General features: G+C 54.6%; 1 protein-coding gene across 1 annotated transcript; it reads right to left on the reverse strand.

The window, feature by feature from the left end:
• Positions 1 to 425: 425 nt before the first annotated feature.
• On the reverse strand, positions 426 to 15,605 carry PTRH1 (peptidyl-tRNA hydrolase 1 homolog). The gene is made up of 5 exons (XM_075324721.1): positions 15,469 to 15,605; positions 15,084 to 15,303; positions 12,585 to 12,684; positions 2,398 to 2,443; positions 426 to 2,298 (listed from the first exon to the last, which is right to left on the reverse strand). The coding sequence occupies exons 1-5, from the start codon at positions 15,562 to 15,564 to the stop codon at positions 2,089 to 2,091; spliced, it is 672 nt and encodes a 223-aa protein (XP_075180836.1). The 5' UTR covers positions 15,565 to 15,605; the 3' UTR covers positions 426 to 2,088.
• Between the last annotated feature and the right edge of the window lie 1,626 nt (positions 15,606 to 17,231).

Consider the following 17,231-nt stretch of genomic DNA (forward strand, 5'->3'; position numbering starts at 1 on the left):
CTCTCCTCCGTCCTCCGGCACCACCTCCCTCTCCTCCGTCCTCCAGCACCACCTCCCTCTCCTCTCCTCCGTCCTCCAGCACCACCTCCCTCTCCTCTCCTCCGTCCTCCAGCACCACCTCCCTCTCCTCTCCTCCGTCCTCCAGCACCACCTCCCTCTCCTCTCATCTCAGCTGAAGACTTTGCCTCTTTCTTCAAGCGGAAGATTGACAACATCAGAGCAAGCTTTGGCCCACAATCACCACAGCCCCTCATCATAGCTACTCATCCCTCTTCCTCCAAATCCAGCTTCTCCACCATGACAGAAAACAATCTCTCCACTCTACTCTCAAGATCACATCTAACCACCTGTGCACTGGACCCGCTCCCATCGCACCTCATCCCCAACATCACCGCAGTCCTCATCCCAGCCCTAACCCATCTCTTCAACCTATCACTAGCAAGTGGTGTATTCCCTTCATGCTTTAAACATGCCTCTATTACACCCATCCTCAAAAAGCCCTCCCTTGACCCATCCTCTGTGTCAAACTATCGCCCCATATCCCTTCTCCCCTATGCCTCAAAACTACTGGAACAGCATGTCCATCTTGAATTGTCCTCATACCTCTCCTCCTGCTCCCTCTTTGACCGGCTTCAATCTGGCTTCCGACCGCATCATTCCACTGAAACTGCCCTAACCAAAGTCACCAATGATCTACTAACCGCCAAAGCCAAGCGACACTACTCTATCCTCCTCCTCCTGGACCTGTCCTCTGCCTTCGACACAGTAGACCATTCCCTCCTACTACAGATTCTCTCATCTCTGGGCATCACAGACTTGGCCCTATCTTGGATCTCCTCATACCTAACCGACCGAACTTTCAGCGTCTCCCATTCTCACACCACTTCCTCAGCTCGCCCCCTATCTGTCGGTGTCCCTCAAGGCTCAGTTCTTGGACCCCTGCTGTTCTCCATCTATACCTTCGGCTTGGGACAGCTCATAGAGTCCCACGGCTTCCAGTATCATCTCTATGCCGATGACACGCAGATCTACCTCTCTGGACCTGACATCACCTCTCTACTAACCAAAATACCACAATGTTTGTCTGCTATTTCATCCTTCTTCTCTGCACGATTCCTAAAACTTAACATGGACAAAACAGAGTTTATTGTCTTTCCTCCTCCTCACTCACCTCCTCCAACAAGCCTTTCCATCAAACTTGATGGTTGCTCACTCACCCCAGTCTCACAAGCTCGTTGCCTTGGAGTAACCCTCGACTCTGCTCTATCCTTCAAGCCACACATCCAAGCCCTCTTCACCTCATGCCGATTACAACTCAAAAATATCTCCCGGATCCGTGCTTTTCTTAACCAAGAATCTTCAAAAACATTAGTGCATGCCCTCATCATCTCCCGCCTCGACTACTGCAACCTCCTGCTCTCTGGCCTCCCTTCCAACACTCTTGCACCCCTCCAATCTATCCTAAACTCTGCAGCCCGCTTAATCCACCTCTCCCCTCGCTACTCCCCAGCCTCGCCACTCTGCCAATCCCTTCACTGGCTTCCCATCGCCCAACGACTCCAGTTCAAAACATTAACCATGACATACAAAGCCATGCACAACCTGTCTCCTCCCTACATCTGTGACCTAGTCTCCCAGTACCTACCTGCACGCAACCTTAGATCCTCACAAGATCTCCTTCTCTGCTCCTCTCTTATTTCCTCTTCCCACAATCGTGTACAAGATTTCTCCCGTGCATCCCCCATACTCTGGAACGCTCTACCTCAGCACATCAGACTCTCCCCTACCGTGGAAAGCTTCAAGAGGAACCTCAAGACCCACCTCTTCCAACAAGCCTACAACCTACATTAGCCCTCAGCCCAGTAGACCACTGCGCAACCAGCTCTGTCCTCACCTATTGTACCATCACCCATTCCCTGTAGACTGTGAGCCCTCGCGGGCAGGGTCCTCTCTCCTCCTATACCAGTCTGTCTTGTACTGTTAATGATTGTTGTACGTATACCCTCTTTCACTTGTAAAGCGCCATGGAATAAATGGCGCTATAATAATAAATAATAATAATAATAATAAAAATAATAATGTCCACCGTCATATTCTATTTTCCGCCGGTCTAGGGTTTGCCAAACCAGTCCCGGCCTGAGTCCTTTTTTGGATATGTCCAAGTAACAAGTCCAGACCTCTGTCCAAAACCGGGGACAGCGTCTCCTGCTCTGCCTTCGTAAAGCGTCCGAGTACATAGGGGGTCACTGAAGACTTGTCAGCCGGACGCCCGATGCCAATCAGGAGTCTGATCATCGTCTGCCAAAGAAGAAAAAACAAAAAAAACCCCGTAAAGTCTTCATTACAGCAGCCCAGTAATAAGAAGAAGGGGGGGATATATGTCTGCGAAAAACTTACGTCTGACTTCAGGTGGTCAACGCAGGAACGGACACCATTGTGGCCCCTAAAAAAATAGAACAGAGCTGAGGTCAGAATTTGTCAGGAAAAGGGGGGAGGAAGAGGAAGGAACACCCCCCCCCCTTTCCACCAGACAGAGCAGAGCAAGCACGTGACGCGCTCTCTAGCGCCCCTCTTATAATCAGGCTGTCACAAACCACCGGGGGGGTCACTCAGAAATCCCCCGCGCTGGCTACCAGTACGTCACAATCGGGGGGTAACAAGTGGGGGTCACCCCTACTTTATACCTCCCGACCGACAGACAGAGCACGTGACGCGCTCTCTAGCGCCCCTCTTATAGTCAGGCCAATTATGGAATTGCCCGACAATAAGCAAGGAGGCCGCTATACTACTTATGCCGATTATTGAAGGGTCCCCGGTGAGAGTAAGGTATATATTCCCCCGACCTCCGCGGGCGGAATATATAATATCTTCCCGAATCTCACTGGCCTCCCCACAATAATCCTTGGCACAACTCGCTGCCACCAACCGCTTCACGGTAACTATTAGCCGAACACACAGACGTGGGATTCAAGATCGAGATAACAGAACAGCCCAAGATTAATTATATAATTTAATCGCCTAAAGCACACTAGAAACTACAATATATACAATAGGGAATCTACAGAATATACATAGGTCAGAGTACAGTTACAATCAAAGCATGGGTTACAAACAGGCATACACAGTTCAATCAGTTACCTTGTGCGTCTGGCCACAGGGGGGCACTGTAGACCAGGTTTCTAGGAACTCCCGCAGATGTTTCCTGCACGTGACCCCCAGCGAAAGAACCTTGGACAATGGCCGAAGCAGGGTTATCAACCTGGGCAAATCCAGGTCCCCTCCTACCTTAGTGACCTCACAGGGAGCACTGCTCCACCCCTGGCTGGAGTTATGGACAAATTCACAACATGGAATATGGGCCATAACTTTGCCTGGGAGCGTCGTAGGCGGACGCCAATGCTCTCATTGTGACAGTTATGAATTTAGCTACAGAACGAGGGGACTCATGACCTGTCTACGAGTTCCCATATGGCTGATATCACGCCTGGGGTATTTCCCAAGCTCCCCCTTCCATAAAAAAGGTGTGCCAGCATCGTCCGCCTGCGCAAACACCATTTTTATGGTTGCCATATTTATCGGAGATATGGCTTGCGAGATATGAACCATTTTTTACTGGAGTCGTTCTGTCTGGCTACTTCCAAGCCTTGCTAATGAGATACAACTCTTGTTACAGGGTGACGGCAGGGAGTCATCCTGGGTCCATTGTCCTCACATCATCTCATCTCCATATCAGAGGAGATGGCTGTTGGAGGTGTAAGTGGGATGTGACACCTTCACAGATGCTGGACATTTGGGAACAAGGAGGGAGGGGGGCACTGCCAGGGAGTGATGAGAGCAATTATGACTTCTAGTCATAATTCCTCTTCATATCCCAGGATTTACCTCACACCTCCCCCCTTTTGAGGGCGCTAGGGGGCAGCACACTCCGGTGTTCCCCCGTGCGCCCGTCCGCGACCTCTCCTTGTCGGGACAGCCCGTCTGCGTTACCGTGGTCACGGCCCCTTTTGTGGCGAATGGTGAAGTCGTATTGCTGGAGCGCAAGGCTCCATCGCAACAATCGCCCATTCGTCCCAGAGACGGTGTGCAACCAGCTGAGGGGATTGTGGTCCGTCTCCACGATGAAGTGGCGCCCGTATAGATAGGGTTGCAGACGCTGCAGGGCCCACACTATGGCCAGGCACTCCTTCTCCATTGTAGAATAGGCCACTTCCCTTGGTAACAGCTTCCTGCTCAGGTACAAGACTGGGTGCTCTTGGCTCGCAGAGTCCACCTGGCTGAGCACCGCACCGAGGCCGAAGTCACTGGCGTCGGTCTGTACTACAAACGGCCGCGTGAAGTCGGCTGCCTGTAGCACGGGCGGGCTGGACAGGGCGTCCTTTAGGGCCCGGAAGGCTGTCTCGCAGTCCACTGTCCAATCGACTGCAGAGGGCAGCTTCTTCTTGGTGAGGTCCGTCAAGGGCTTTGCCAGGCTACTATAGCATGGAACAAACCTCCTATAGTACCCAGCGGTCCCCAAGAAGGACATCACCTGCTTCTTGGTCCTGGGGATGGGCCAGGATGCGATGGCCTCCACTTTCTCAGGCTCGGGCTTCAGCGTTCCCCCACCTACCCGGTGACCGAGGTACTGGACCTCGCTCATGGCCAGCTGACACTTTCCCGGCTTGATGGTCAAACCTGCCCGGTGGATCCGCCTGAGCACCTGTGCTAGATGCTCTCGGTGGTCCTCCCAGGTGGGACTGAAGACGGCAATGTCATCCAGGTACGCGGCGCGTACCCTTCAAGTCCCTTGAGCAGGGTGTTGACCATCCGCTGGAAAGTGGCAGGGGCATTCCTCATCCCGAATGGCATCACCGTGGACTCGTACAGTCCAAATGGGGTAATAAGGCAGAGCGTTCCCTGGCCTTGCGAGGTCAGGGGGATCTGCCAATATACCCCGGCTCAGATCCATGATGGTCAGGTACTGAGCCCCGGCCAACTGATCGAGCAGGTCATCGATGCGTGGCATTGGGTACGCATCGGCGACCGTGACCGCATTGAGCCCCCTGTAGTCCACGCAGAACCGAGTGGTTCGGTCCTTCTTAGGGACGAGGACTACAGGCGAGGCCCAAGCGCTGTTGGATGCCTGGATCACCCCCAGGTTCAGCATCTCGTCAATCTCCTGGCGCATGTGTTGCTGCACCTCAGGGAGACCCGATATGCTGAACGCCGGATCGGGGGATGATCCCCAGTGTCCACGTGATGGACAGCCAAGTCAGTCCTTCCGGGCTGGTTGGTAAACAACCCCCGGAAGGGGTGTAGGGTGGCCCACAGCTGGGACGTTGGTCCTCCAAGAGCTGGTGGCCAACCCCCACATCCTCAATGGATCCGCCTGCCCTAACCTGGGCTAGCAATATCCAAGAGGGTTTCCGCTTCTCCCTCCTCGGGCAGGTTGCACACAGGGAGTGCACATGCCTCCCGCTCATGATGTGCCTTCATCATGTTCACATGGAAGGGCTTCCGCCTTCCACGGGCAGGGTCCAGGGTGACCAGGTACGTCACAGGGTTGAGCTGCTGGTACATCGAGGTATGGGCCTTCCCAGGCTGCCTGAAGCTTGTCCTGTGGTACGGGGACCAGTACCCACACCTCTTGACCCACTTGGTAGGTCCTCTCACAAGCGTTCTGGTCGTACCAACGCTTCTGATCGGCCCTGGCTTGAGCCATATTGTCGTGTACCAGTTGCGTCAAGGCCTGCATTTTGTCCCGGAAGCGCATGACATACTCGATAACCGACACTCCAGGGGTGGCCAAATCCCCCTTCCCAAGCCTCTTTCACCGAGCCAGGGGGCCCCGCACACGTCGCCCGTACAGGAGCTCAAACGGTGAGAATCCTGTTGAGGCCTGTGGAACCTCCCGGTAAGCAAATAACAGGTGTGGGAGATACCGCTCCCAGTCACGCCCATGGGAGTCGACCAACATCTTAAGCATCTGCTTTAAGGTGCCATTGAACCGCTCGCACAGGCCATTAGTCTGTGGATGGTACGGGCTGGCCACCAGATGTCGCACCTGGACTTGCTTACAGAGGGCCTCCATCAGCTGGGACATGAATTGGGTCCCCCGGTCAGTGAGCATTTCCTGGGGAAAACCCACTCGGGAGAAAATCTCCAGCAATGCGGTGGCCACCTTGTCAGCCCGAATGGACGACAAGGCCACTGCTTCTGGTACCGGGTGGCATAGTCCACTACCGTCAGTATGAAGCGTTTCCCGGAGCTGCTGGGGATGGCCAGCGGGCCGACCAGATCCACAGCCACCCTCCTGAAAGGCTCATCGATGATTGGCAGAGATACTAGTGGGGCTTTGGGGTGTGGCCCCGCCTTCCCCACTCTCTGACAGGTTTCACACGAACGGCAGTAGGCAGCCACATCGGCCCCCATTTTTGGCCAGTAGAAATGCTGGTTTAACCTGGCCTTGGTCTTAGCGATCCCTAGGTGTCCGGCCATCGGAATCTCATGTGCGATCCGCAACAACTCCGTCCGGAACGGATAGGGTACCACCAACTGTCGGTCCCTGGGCCACGCCTCCGGTGAACCCTGCTGGACCGTGGCCCGGTACAGCCGTCCTTGGTCCCAGACCACTCGCTCCGGGTCCGAGTCCGAGGGAGGCTGTGCCGCCTGCTCCTTTAGAGCTTTCAGGCTGTCGTCAGCTTCTAACGCTGCCTGAAACCCCTGACTAGATGTGGCCAGAATCGACGAGACTGTCACATCTTCGGTCAGTACCCCGGGACCTGTGTCCTGGCCTCCACCTGACTCGGCTGCCACTTGGTCAGAAGGGGAAGAGCTATCGGACCTCCGGGAGGCCCCTTGGCTTCCAGCACTCCCACTGCGGGTGACAGCAGGCCACAGCCGCTGCGACCGTGGGTCGTGCCTGCTCCTCCTCCGTTCCTGACCAAGTCGCCGGTTCAGGCAGACCTACCTGGCTTCCTGACACCCCGGTTGTGGGGGAACCATGCACCGAGATCTTACCTGGGAGCACTTCCGCTCCTGGACCGGCCCCAATCTCACCTGCCTGTTCCCCTCCTGCAGCAACAGAACCCCGCTGTGAAATCTCTGGGGACCCCACATTTGCTGTGGTAGCCCCCACCCCACACACTGGTCCTCCCCTGCAGCACCTGCTCTCTGCTTATCCCTGCAGAGGGCAACAGATCCCAGCTCACAGGCTGATTACTTGTAGAGGCATTGTCACACCTTTCTCTGACCCCCTCCCCTGTCACAGCTGCAGCTGTGTGTGTGTCTATGGTGTCTGTGCAAGCAGAAATATCAGAGTTCACTCCCTCCTCCCTTACATCATTCATAGATAACACATTAACATTGTCCGGAGGCACGTCAGCACTGGCTGAAGGTTCAGCCTTTGGGGCGGGGCCAAACTGGGAGGTTATTTGCCCCAAATCTGTCCAAGTAGCACGTTTGCAGGGATCCGATCAGTTACCCCCACCTCCCTCACCCCTCGCCCTGCGCCCCAGTCACATAAATGTCAGCAACAGGCAGCGCCGGGTCAATGCCTCCAATCCCGGAGACAGCGAGGGTTTTTCCAGGGATCAAGTCTTGGGGGGACACCATCTCAGGCCGCACCAGAGTCACCTCCGAGGCGCTGTCTCGCAGTCCTATGGTCACAGACTGGCCGACGGTGACAGGTTGGAAGCTGTCCAGGGACCTACCACCACCCCCACCCACACAATACACCTTGGGCGGCCCTTGGGACGGGGACGGAGCCGGGGCCTTGGACGCTGAGGGCACATGGCCTTGAAGTGTCCAGGTAGGTTGCACTGGTGGCACCGTCTTGGCTCTGCCACGGGCCTGGAGAGGGGAGTTGAGGGGGACACCCCTGCAGTCTAGGGGCAGGTGGGGCAGTCGCAGAGTTCATCTTACCCCTCTCCAGGTGCTGCTGGTGGCTGCTCTCCTGGCTTCAGGAGCCCGATTGTTGGTGTAGTCATCTGCTAGGGCAGCTGTAGCCGTGGATCCCTTTGGCTTCTGGTCTCGGATGAACTGGCGGAGATCCTCAGGGCAGTTCCACAAGAGTTGCTCCGTGATGAACAAGTCCAGGATCTCCGGTCCGGTGGAAAGCTGCAGGCCTTGGGTCCAGTGGTCGGCAGCTCGGGCAAGTGCCCGCCGGTGGTCAGCCCAGGAGTCCTTTGGTCCCTTCTGCAGCGTCCGGAACTTCTTGCGGTAGGACTCCGGGGTGAGGTTGTACTGTTGGATCAGGGCCCGCTTGATGGTGTCGTAGCCCTGATCCGCCTCAGCAGGCAAGTCCCCAAGGATATCCAGGGCCTTACCCCTTAAACGGGGGGTCAGGTATTTGGCCCACTGGTCCTTGTTCAGATGATGCTGCAAGCAAGTCCGTTCAAAAGCAGTCAAGAAAGAGTCCAAGTCTCCATCCTTCTCCAGCACTGGGAAGTCCTCAACACGGACCTTTGGAAGTTTGGTGTCTGGAAGGTCACGGGTGGCTGATGAGGGCCGGAGCTGAGCTAGCTGCAGCTGGTAGTTACGCTCTGCCTGGCGCTCTTCACGCGCTGCTTGCCGCTCACGCTCGGCCATGAGTTCCTTGTAGCCCTCCCGGTCTCCAGCCTGGCGTAGGGCCATAGCCATTTGAAGAAGGCTATCCGAGCCTCCCAGGCTCGGTGGAATGGCACGTGGTGATCTGCGGCCCGCTGCGGAGCCTGGTGCTTCACTGTCCATTGCAGAGCGGAGGGCTGGCGTCTGGCTCGTTGAGGACCCTTGGGCGAGCTGCTCCTCATCTTGTCCAGCAGTGCCAGGTTGCGCAATGTCCTCGGCAGAACGGTTTTCTGGCGTCGAGCTCCTGGAGGACTCGTGGGCACCTCCTCATTGCTGTCCACAGCACCGTCCTCCCTCTCTTCGGCTCCTGCCTTAGCATTGGCCAGTTGCATAGCTCTGCTCTGGTGCCATCAGCCATTCTTGCAGACTTTTGGTCACTGACACAGAACTGACACCTGATGCCTCCACACACCTTACAGTATCTGCACTCTGACACTCTAGTGTCTGAGCTAGTCTGAAGACCCCAGCAGCCACAGCTGCTGCAGGCAGTCTTTAGTGTCTGGGAGTATGGGTCTCACACTCACACACACTATTATCTCGATCCCACCGCTTGCCACCAATATGTCACAAACCACCGGGGGGGTCACTCAGAAATCCCCCGCGCTGGCTACCAGTACGTCACAATCGGGGGTAACAAGTGGGGGTCACCCCTACTTTATACCTCCCGACCGACAGACAGAGCACGTGACGCGCTCTCTAGCGCCCCTCTTATAGTCAGGCCAATTATGGAATTGCCCGACAATAAGCAAGGAGGCCGCTATACTACTTATGCCGATTATTGAAGGGTCCCCGGTGAGAGTAAGGTATATATTCCCCCGACCTCCGCGGGCGGATATATAATATCTTCCCGAATCTCACTGCCTCCCCACAATAATCCTTGGCACAACTCGCTGCCACCAACCGCTTCACGGTAACTATTAGCCGAACACACAGACGTGGGATTCAAGATCGAGATAACAGAACAGCCCAAGATTAATTATATAATTTAATCGCCTAAAGCACACTAGAAACTACAATATATACAATAGGGAATCTACAGAATATACAGTTATGTCAGAGTACAGTTACAATCAAAGCATGGGTTACAAACAGGCATACACAGTTCAATCAGTTACCTTGTGCGTCTGGCCACAGGGGGGCACTGTAGACCAGGTTTCTAGGAACTCCCGCAGATGTTTCCTGCACGTGACCCCCAGCGAAAGAACCTTGGACAATGGCCGAAGCAGGGTTATCAACCTGGGCAAATCCAGGTCCCCTCCTACCTTAGTGACCTCACAGGGAGCACTGCTCCACCCCTGGCTGGAGTTATGGACAAATTCACAACATGGAATATGGGCCATAACTTTGCCTGGGAGCGTCGTAGGCGGACGCCAATGCTCTCATTGTGACAGTTATGAATTTAGCTACAGAACGAGGGGACTCATGACCTGTCTACGAGTTCCCATATGGCTGATATCACGCCTGGGGTATTTCCCAAGCTCCCCCTTCCATAAAAAAGGTGTGCCAGCATCGTCCGCCTGCGCAAACACCATTTTTATGGTTGCCATATTTATCGGAGATATGGCTTGCGAGATATGAACCATTTTTTACTGGAGTCGTTCTGTCTGGCTACTTCCAAGCCTTGCTAATGAGATACAACTCTTGTTACAGGGTGACGGCAGGGAGTCATCCTGGGTCCATTGTCCTCACATCATCTCATCTCCATATCAGAGGAGATGGCTGTTGGAGGTGTAAGTGGGATGTGACACCTTCACAGATGCTGGACATTTGGGAACAAGGAGGGAGGGGGGCACTGCCAGGGAGTGATGAGAGCAATTATGACTTCTAGTCATAATTCCTCTTCATATCCCAGGATTTACCTCACAGGCCAATTATGGAATTGCCCGACAATAAGCCAGGAGGCCGCTATTCTACTATGCCGATGATTGAAGGGTTCCCGGTGAGAGTAAGGTATATATTCCCCCAACTCCTGCGAGTGGAATATATCTAATCCTACCCAGATCTCACTGGTTGCCCCACAATGATCCTTGGCATAAACTCGCTGCCACCAATCGATTACGATAACTATTACGCCGAGCACACAGACATGGAATTCAGGATCGAGATAACAGAACAGCCCAAGATTAAATTATATATTTTTAATCGCCGTAAGGTCACACTAGATACTACAATAAATATATATATATATATGTCAGAGTACATTTACAGATAAGACGGGGTTACAAGCAGAGTCAGATCAAGCAGTTACCTTATGTGTCTGGCCACAAGGGGAAGCCGTTCGACCAGGGACGGTTCTGGTGTCATCAGATCCATCTGTGTCCCATCTGCATACAGAGTCCAAGCACAACTCCTCTACCGGACTCCTACTTGCAGTTCTCTGTATCTCGCCACCCGAGGGCGCGACAAAGAATTCGAGGGTATGCAGAGATGCAACTCGGAGTCCCAATTTTAACGATGTAGTGGGTGCATGGTTCAGACGCACGGTAATATCATAACTGTGTATGACGTTACGGAGTCGGGAATATGAACTCCTGCTGGGAACGAGGGTCTTGGATCCCTTTGAAGCTTCTGAAGGTTTTCCAGTTTCCCACCCACTCCCTTGATGAATGGACATATCCCCCCAGGGGGGTCTTCCTCTGGCTTGGCAGTGTAATTGGATTTGACACCTTCCCAGATGCTGAGTGATCTGAGGGGAATCTCTGTGTGGGAAGGGAGGGGGTGACATCATGGAGTAGCTGACTGACATGACTAAATGTCATAATTATCATCTCTCAGGATTTCCCTCTCAGTAATCACATCAGAGTTGTGATTAGTTGCTACAAGCGATCGCCCACCAAACAGGGATCTTTACATCATTAAACATTTATTGATCCCTGTTATCAGCCATTTTTGAGTAAAGGGTTAGAGATTTATAGATTTCTATAACTTGGATTTAGTCTTTATATACAAAAAAGTTGCCATGATTTATAGAGAAAGGCTAAGGACACACGGCGAGTAAGACAAAGCGAGTGGAATGACATCTATATCTATATACACACACACACACACTAGCTGTAGTACCCGTCATTGCCCTGGATAGTAACTGTCTCTGTCTCTCTCAAGTCTGTCTGTCTGTCTGTCTGTCTCTGTCTGAGTGTGTGGCTCTGTCTGTCTGTGTTTCAGTGTATATCTCTGTGTCTCTGTAACAGTCTCTATCTCTGTGTCTCTTTCCGCCCCCCCCCCTCTGTCTCTTTCCCTGTCTGTCTCTCTCTGTCTCTCTTTATCCGTCTCCCCACAGACATCTTATTACCTCACACATAAGCTTCTTATACTAACAGTTTATTTTGTTCCTATAGCAACCACTGACAATTGCTATTAATAGCCTATAGCTCCCACCTTCATTCAGTTTAATGGAGGCAGGATTTTGTAGATTAACTGTAAAACGCGGGGTTACATTTTCCCATCAAAACATAGTCTATGACGTTCCCTGAGTCACATGAGGCGTCTGTGCAAAATTTTGTGATTGTAAATGAGACTGTGCAAATTCCTTTAGCGGGCATACACACATATATACACACACATACACTGAGCTTTATAGATTAGATATATAAATGCTGCAGGTGAAATCCGATCTGTCTTCACTCGCACCCATACAAGTCTATGGGCGCGAGAGAAACATTGCACTGCATTTGGATGACACCGGAGTGCAGTCTGATAATCGCTTCAGCTGATAAATGGAGGAGATGGACACAGTCTCTCCCTCTCCTCCGCAGCTGTGATCCAATCGCAGGATCACATCACAGTCACATGACACTCGGCTCACATTTGCAGCAGAGGAGGAGCCAAGAGTTATTAGCATATCGCATCGGATGCTAAATGCCCGTGTGTCCTTAGCCTGAGTCCACACACTGATGAGTGCGCTGTCAATCACTCTGTGAGGGCGGAGCAAGCAGGACTGACGCTTTCTCTATATCTATAGCTATTTCTATCCGTGGTTTGCTCATTTTCTGCCCAGATACCTTGCGCTTCCTCCAAGCTTCAGAGTCACCTTCCCCAGACTCTTGTCCAGATCATCATGCAATAGATAGATATCCTCAGGGGTCAGCCGAAACTTTACAGCTAAAGGAAAAAAAATAGTATATATGTGTAATTATCTCAAATAATAGTAATAATAATAAATAATAAATCTTGCAACCAAAAATGCCTGAGATCCCAGACCAGGAATCGTCTACAGTGAAAATTGCAAACAGTAAAGATGGCGCTTCAGCCCCTTGTTCTCAGGATCGGGGGGTTCTGGTGGTTGGATCTCCTCCTATAATGTGGTGGTGTGACCCATGATAAGCAATCGGTCACACTGGGCCAGGACACAGCCAGAACACCGGCCGCTGCAGCTCCATTTCTAACAGCAGTGATGGATTTAGAAATAAAGTGTTCCCCAAAACAAATCCAAAGTGCAACAATTCCGAAAGATCAAATGCGGCTTGTAAAAGTGTCCCCACAACAGTAGGAGGGGGAAACTGTCACCAAAGGAAGCAGAACCGGGGGACTCAGAGGTACAGCCTGGTCTATAACGTGTAGCAACCCCCCAGTATGCAGCTGGGTCTGTCATAGGGGGGGGCGCTCTTGCCGGCTGGGTCCGTCATAGGGGGGGGATGCTCTTGCCGGCTGGGTCCATCATAGGGGGGGGATGCTCTTGCCGGCTGGGTCCATCATAGGGGGGGTGCTCTTGCCGGCTGGGTCCATCATAGGGGGGGTGCTCTTGCCGGCTGGGTCCATCATAGGGGGGGTGCTCTTGTCTGCTGGGTCCGTCATAGGGGGGGATGCTCTTGCCGGCTGGGTCCGTCATAGGGGGGGATGCTCTTGCCGGCTGGGTCCGTCATAGGGGGGGATGCTCTTGCCGGCTGGGTCCGTCATAGGGGGGGATGCTCTTGCCGGCTGGGTCCGTCATAGGGGGGGATGCTCTTGCCGGCTGGGTCCGTCATAGGGGGGGATGCTCTTGCCGGCTGGGTCCGTCATAGGGGGGGGTGCTCATGCCGGCTGGGTCCGTCATAGGGGGGGTGCTCTTGCCGGCTGGGTCGTTATAGGGGGGGGGGGGGGGAGGTGCTCTTGCTGGCTGTGTCCGTCATAGGGGGGGCTCATGCCGACTGGGTTTGTCATAGGGGGGGTGCTCATGCCGGCTGGGTCCGTCATAGGGGGGGATGCTCTTGCCGGCTGGGTCCGTCATAGGGGGGGGTGCTCATGCCGGCTGGGTCCGTCATAGGGGGGGGGGGTTGCTCTTGCCGGCTGGGTCGTTATAGGGGGGGGTGCTCTTGCCGGCCGGGTCCATCATAGGGGGGGTGCTCTTGCCGGCTGGGTCGTTATAGGGGGGGGGGAGGTGCTCTTGCTGGCTGTGTCCGTCATAGGGGGGGCTCATGCCAACTGGGTTTGTCATAGGGGGGGTGCTCATGCCGGCTGGGTCCTTCATAGGGGGGGTGCTCATGCCGGCTGGGTCCGTCATAGGGGGGGGGGGGTGCTCTTGCCGGCTGGGTCCATCATGGGGGGGGTGCTCATGCCGGCTGGGTCCGTCATAGGGGGGGGGGTGCTCATGCCGGCTGGGTCCGTCATAGGGGGGGTGCTCATGCCGGCTGGGTCCGTCATAGGGGGGGGTGCTCATGCCGGCTGGGTCCGTCATAGGGGGGGGGTGCTCATGCCGGCTGGGTCCATCATGGGGGGGGTGCTCATGCCGGCTGGGTACGTCATAGAGGGGGGTGCTCATGCCGGCTGGGTACGTCATAGGGGGGGGTGCTCATGCCGGCTGGGTCCGTCATAGGGGGGGGGGGTGCTCTTGCCGGCTGGGTCCATCATGGGGGGGGTGCTCATGCCGGCTGGGTCCGTCATAGGGGGGGGTGCTCATGCCGGCTGGGTCCGTCATAGGGGGGGGGTGCTCATGCCGGCTGGGTCCGTCATAGGGTATGGGGGTGCTCATGGCGGCTGGGTCCGTCATGGGGGGGGGGTGCTCTTGCTGGCTTTTGTTTCACGTTTTACTTTTAATCAATAGCGTGCTTTGATCAACTCTCTTTTTGGTGTGCCAAAGATATTTTTCTATTGTCTATGATTTTTTTGCTTTCTGGCACCCTACAATGTATAGTCAAACCAGGTCTCACATCTATCTTGCCAGCTGGGACCGTCATGGGGGGTTCTTGCCGGCTGGGGATGTCATAGGGGCGCTCTTGCCGGCTGGGGATGTCGTAGGGGCGCTCTTGCCAGCTGGGTCCGTCATGGTGGTGCTCTTACCGGCTGGGTCCGTCACAGGGGGTGCTCTTGCCGGCTGGGGATGTCATGGGGGCTCTTGCCGGCTGGGTCCGTCACAGGGGGTGCTCTTGCCGCCTGGGTCAGTCATGGGGGGTGCTCTTGGGGCGCTCTTGCCGGCTTGATTTGTTATAGGGGTGCTGTTCTAGGTCGGATCTGTTATGGGGGCGCTGGCGCCTGTCCTATACTAGGGACATAGACCCCGTTTCATGCGTCCATGGCCTCCTCACCAGCATTAGACACACTGGTCCCATTAACATTCATATAGTGGCGGGGTTTTATCAGGATTAGATGGACGCCGTCGTGCTGGGCGGTGACGAGATCGGCTCCGGTCCGTCTGTCCGACTTCCACTGATCGGCGACATTGAGCCTCCGCGCCAGCTGGTTAATGGCGGTCATGCCCACGCTGTGCCTTGTGCCAGACATGCCATGATTGCCCAGCCCGACCACCTACACACAGGAGACAGCAGAACACACATTACACCAGGGCTAGACCCCCACATGACACAGACACGTGCTCCCTGATAACACAGGAGACCCCTTCCCATACAAACATGGCGGACAGGTCTGATCCCAGTGTGTGAGGTACAAGCCTGTGTATAAGACTGTGCTCACCATAAAGCGCCGCTCCCTACCAGCACCGGCACCGGCCGCCTGACTCATACACCGGCCCAGGCGGAGGCAGCACACGGCTCTCACCGACTGCAGCATGGTCCTCTACCAACATGGTGGAAAACAGCTGACAACTTCCGGGTCATGTGACTGCTGGCACCGACTGATGACGCTTCCCTCGTAATCCCTGCATCCAGGACTATAGAGAGAAGGACATTGTGCAGAGAGAACAGTGAGAGAGCGAACCCTGCTGGTGCAAAATGGAATTACACCTAAAATGCCCGATGTCAGACAAAACAGATATAACAGATCGATATGAGATGGAAAGTGGAAAAACCTCAGCTACAAAGTGGAGACCCCATAACATTACACAGCGGGGGGCGAGTGCTGAGGAGCAGAGGGTTAAAAAGTCCATTGCTCTGCTGACCCCATAACTGCAGAGTCCAGACCTCCTCTGGTGACATCAGCAGAAACACTGCACACACCGGGGGCTTCATGGTCAAGGAGCTGCAGCCGTACATCACCAAGCACAATGCCGAGCCGTACATCACCAAGCACAATGCCGAGCCGTACATCACCAAGCACAATGCCGAGCCGTACATCACCAAGCACAATGCCGAGCCGTACATCACCAAGCACAATGCCGAGCCGTACATCACCAAGCACAATGCCGAGCCGTACACCACCAAGCACAATGCCGAGCCGTACATCACCGAGCACAATGCCGAGCCGTACACCACCGAGCACAATGCCGAGCCGTACATCACCAAGCACAATGCTGAGCCGTACATCACCAAGCACAATGCCGAGCCGTACATCACCAAGCACAATGCCGAACCATACATCACCAAGCACAATGCCGAGCCGTACATCACCAAGCACAATGCCGAGCCGTACATCACCGAGCACAATGCCGAGCCGTACATCACCGAGCACAATGCCGAGCCGTACATCACCGAGCACAATGCCGAGCCGTACATCACCAAGCACAATGCCGAGCCGTACATCACCAAGCACAATGCCGAGCCGTACATCACCAAGCACAATGCTAAGCCGTACATCACCAAGCACAATGCCGAGCCATACATCACCAAGCACAATGCCGAGCCGTACATCACCAAGCACAATGCCGAGCCGTACATCACCGAGCACAATGCAGAGCCGTACATCACCGAGCACAATGCCGAGCCGTACATCACCGAGCACAATGCCGAGCCGTACATCACCGAGCACAATGCCGAGCCGTACACCACCGAGCACAATGCCGAGCCGTACACCACCGAGCACAATGCCGAGCCGTACACCACCGAGCACAATGCCGAGCCGTACATCACCGAGCACAATGCCGAGCCGTACATCACCGAGCACAATGCCGAGCCGTACATCACCGAGCACAATGCCGAGCCGTACATCACCGAGCACAATGCCGAGCCGTACATCACCAAGCACAATGCCGAGCCGTACATCACCAAGCACAATGCCGAGCCGTACATCACCAAGCACAATGCCGAGCCATACACCACCAAGCACAATGCCGAGCCATACATCACCAAGCACAATGCCGAGCCATACACCACCAAGCACAATGCCGAGCCGTACATCACCAAGCACAATGCCGAGCCGTACATCACCAAGCACAATGCCGAGCCGTACATCACCAAGCACAATGCCGAGCCACACATCACCAAGCACAATGCCGAGCCGTACATCACCAAGCACAATGCCGAGCCATACATCACCGAGCCCAATGCCGAGCCGTACATCAC

Source organism: Anomaloglossus baeobatrachus, chromosome 9 (genome assembly GCF_048569485.1).
Source record: "Anomaloglossus baeobatrachus isolate aAnoBae1 chromosome 9, aAnoBae1.hap1, whole genome shotgun sequence".
NCBI lineage: Eukaryota > Metazoa > Chordata > Amphibia > Anura > Aromobatidae > Anomaloglossus > Anomaloglossus baeobatrachus.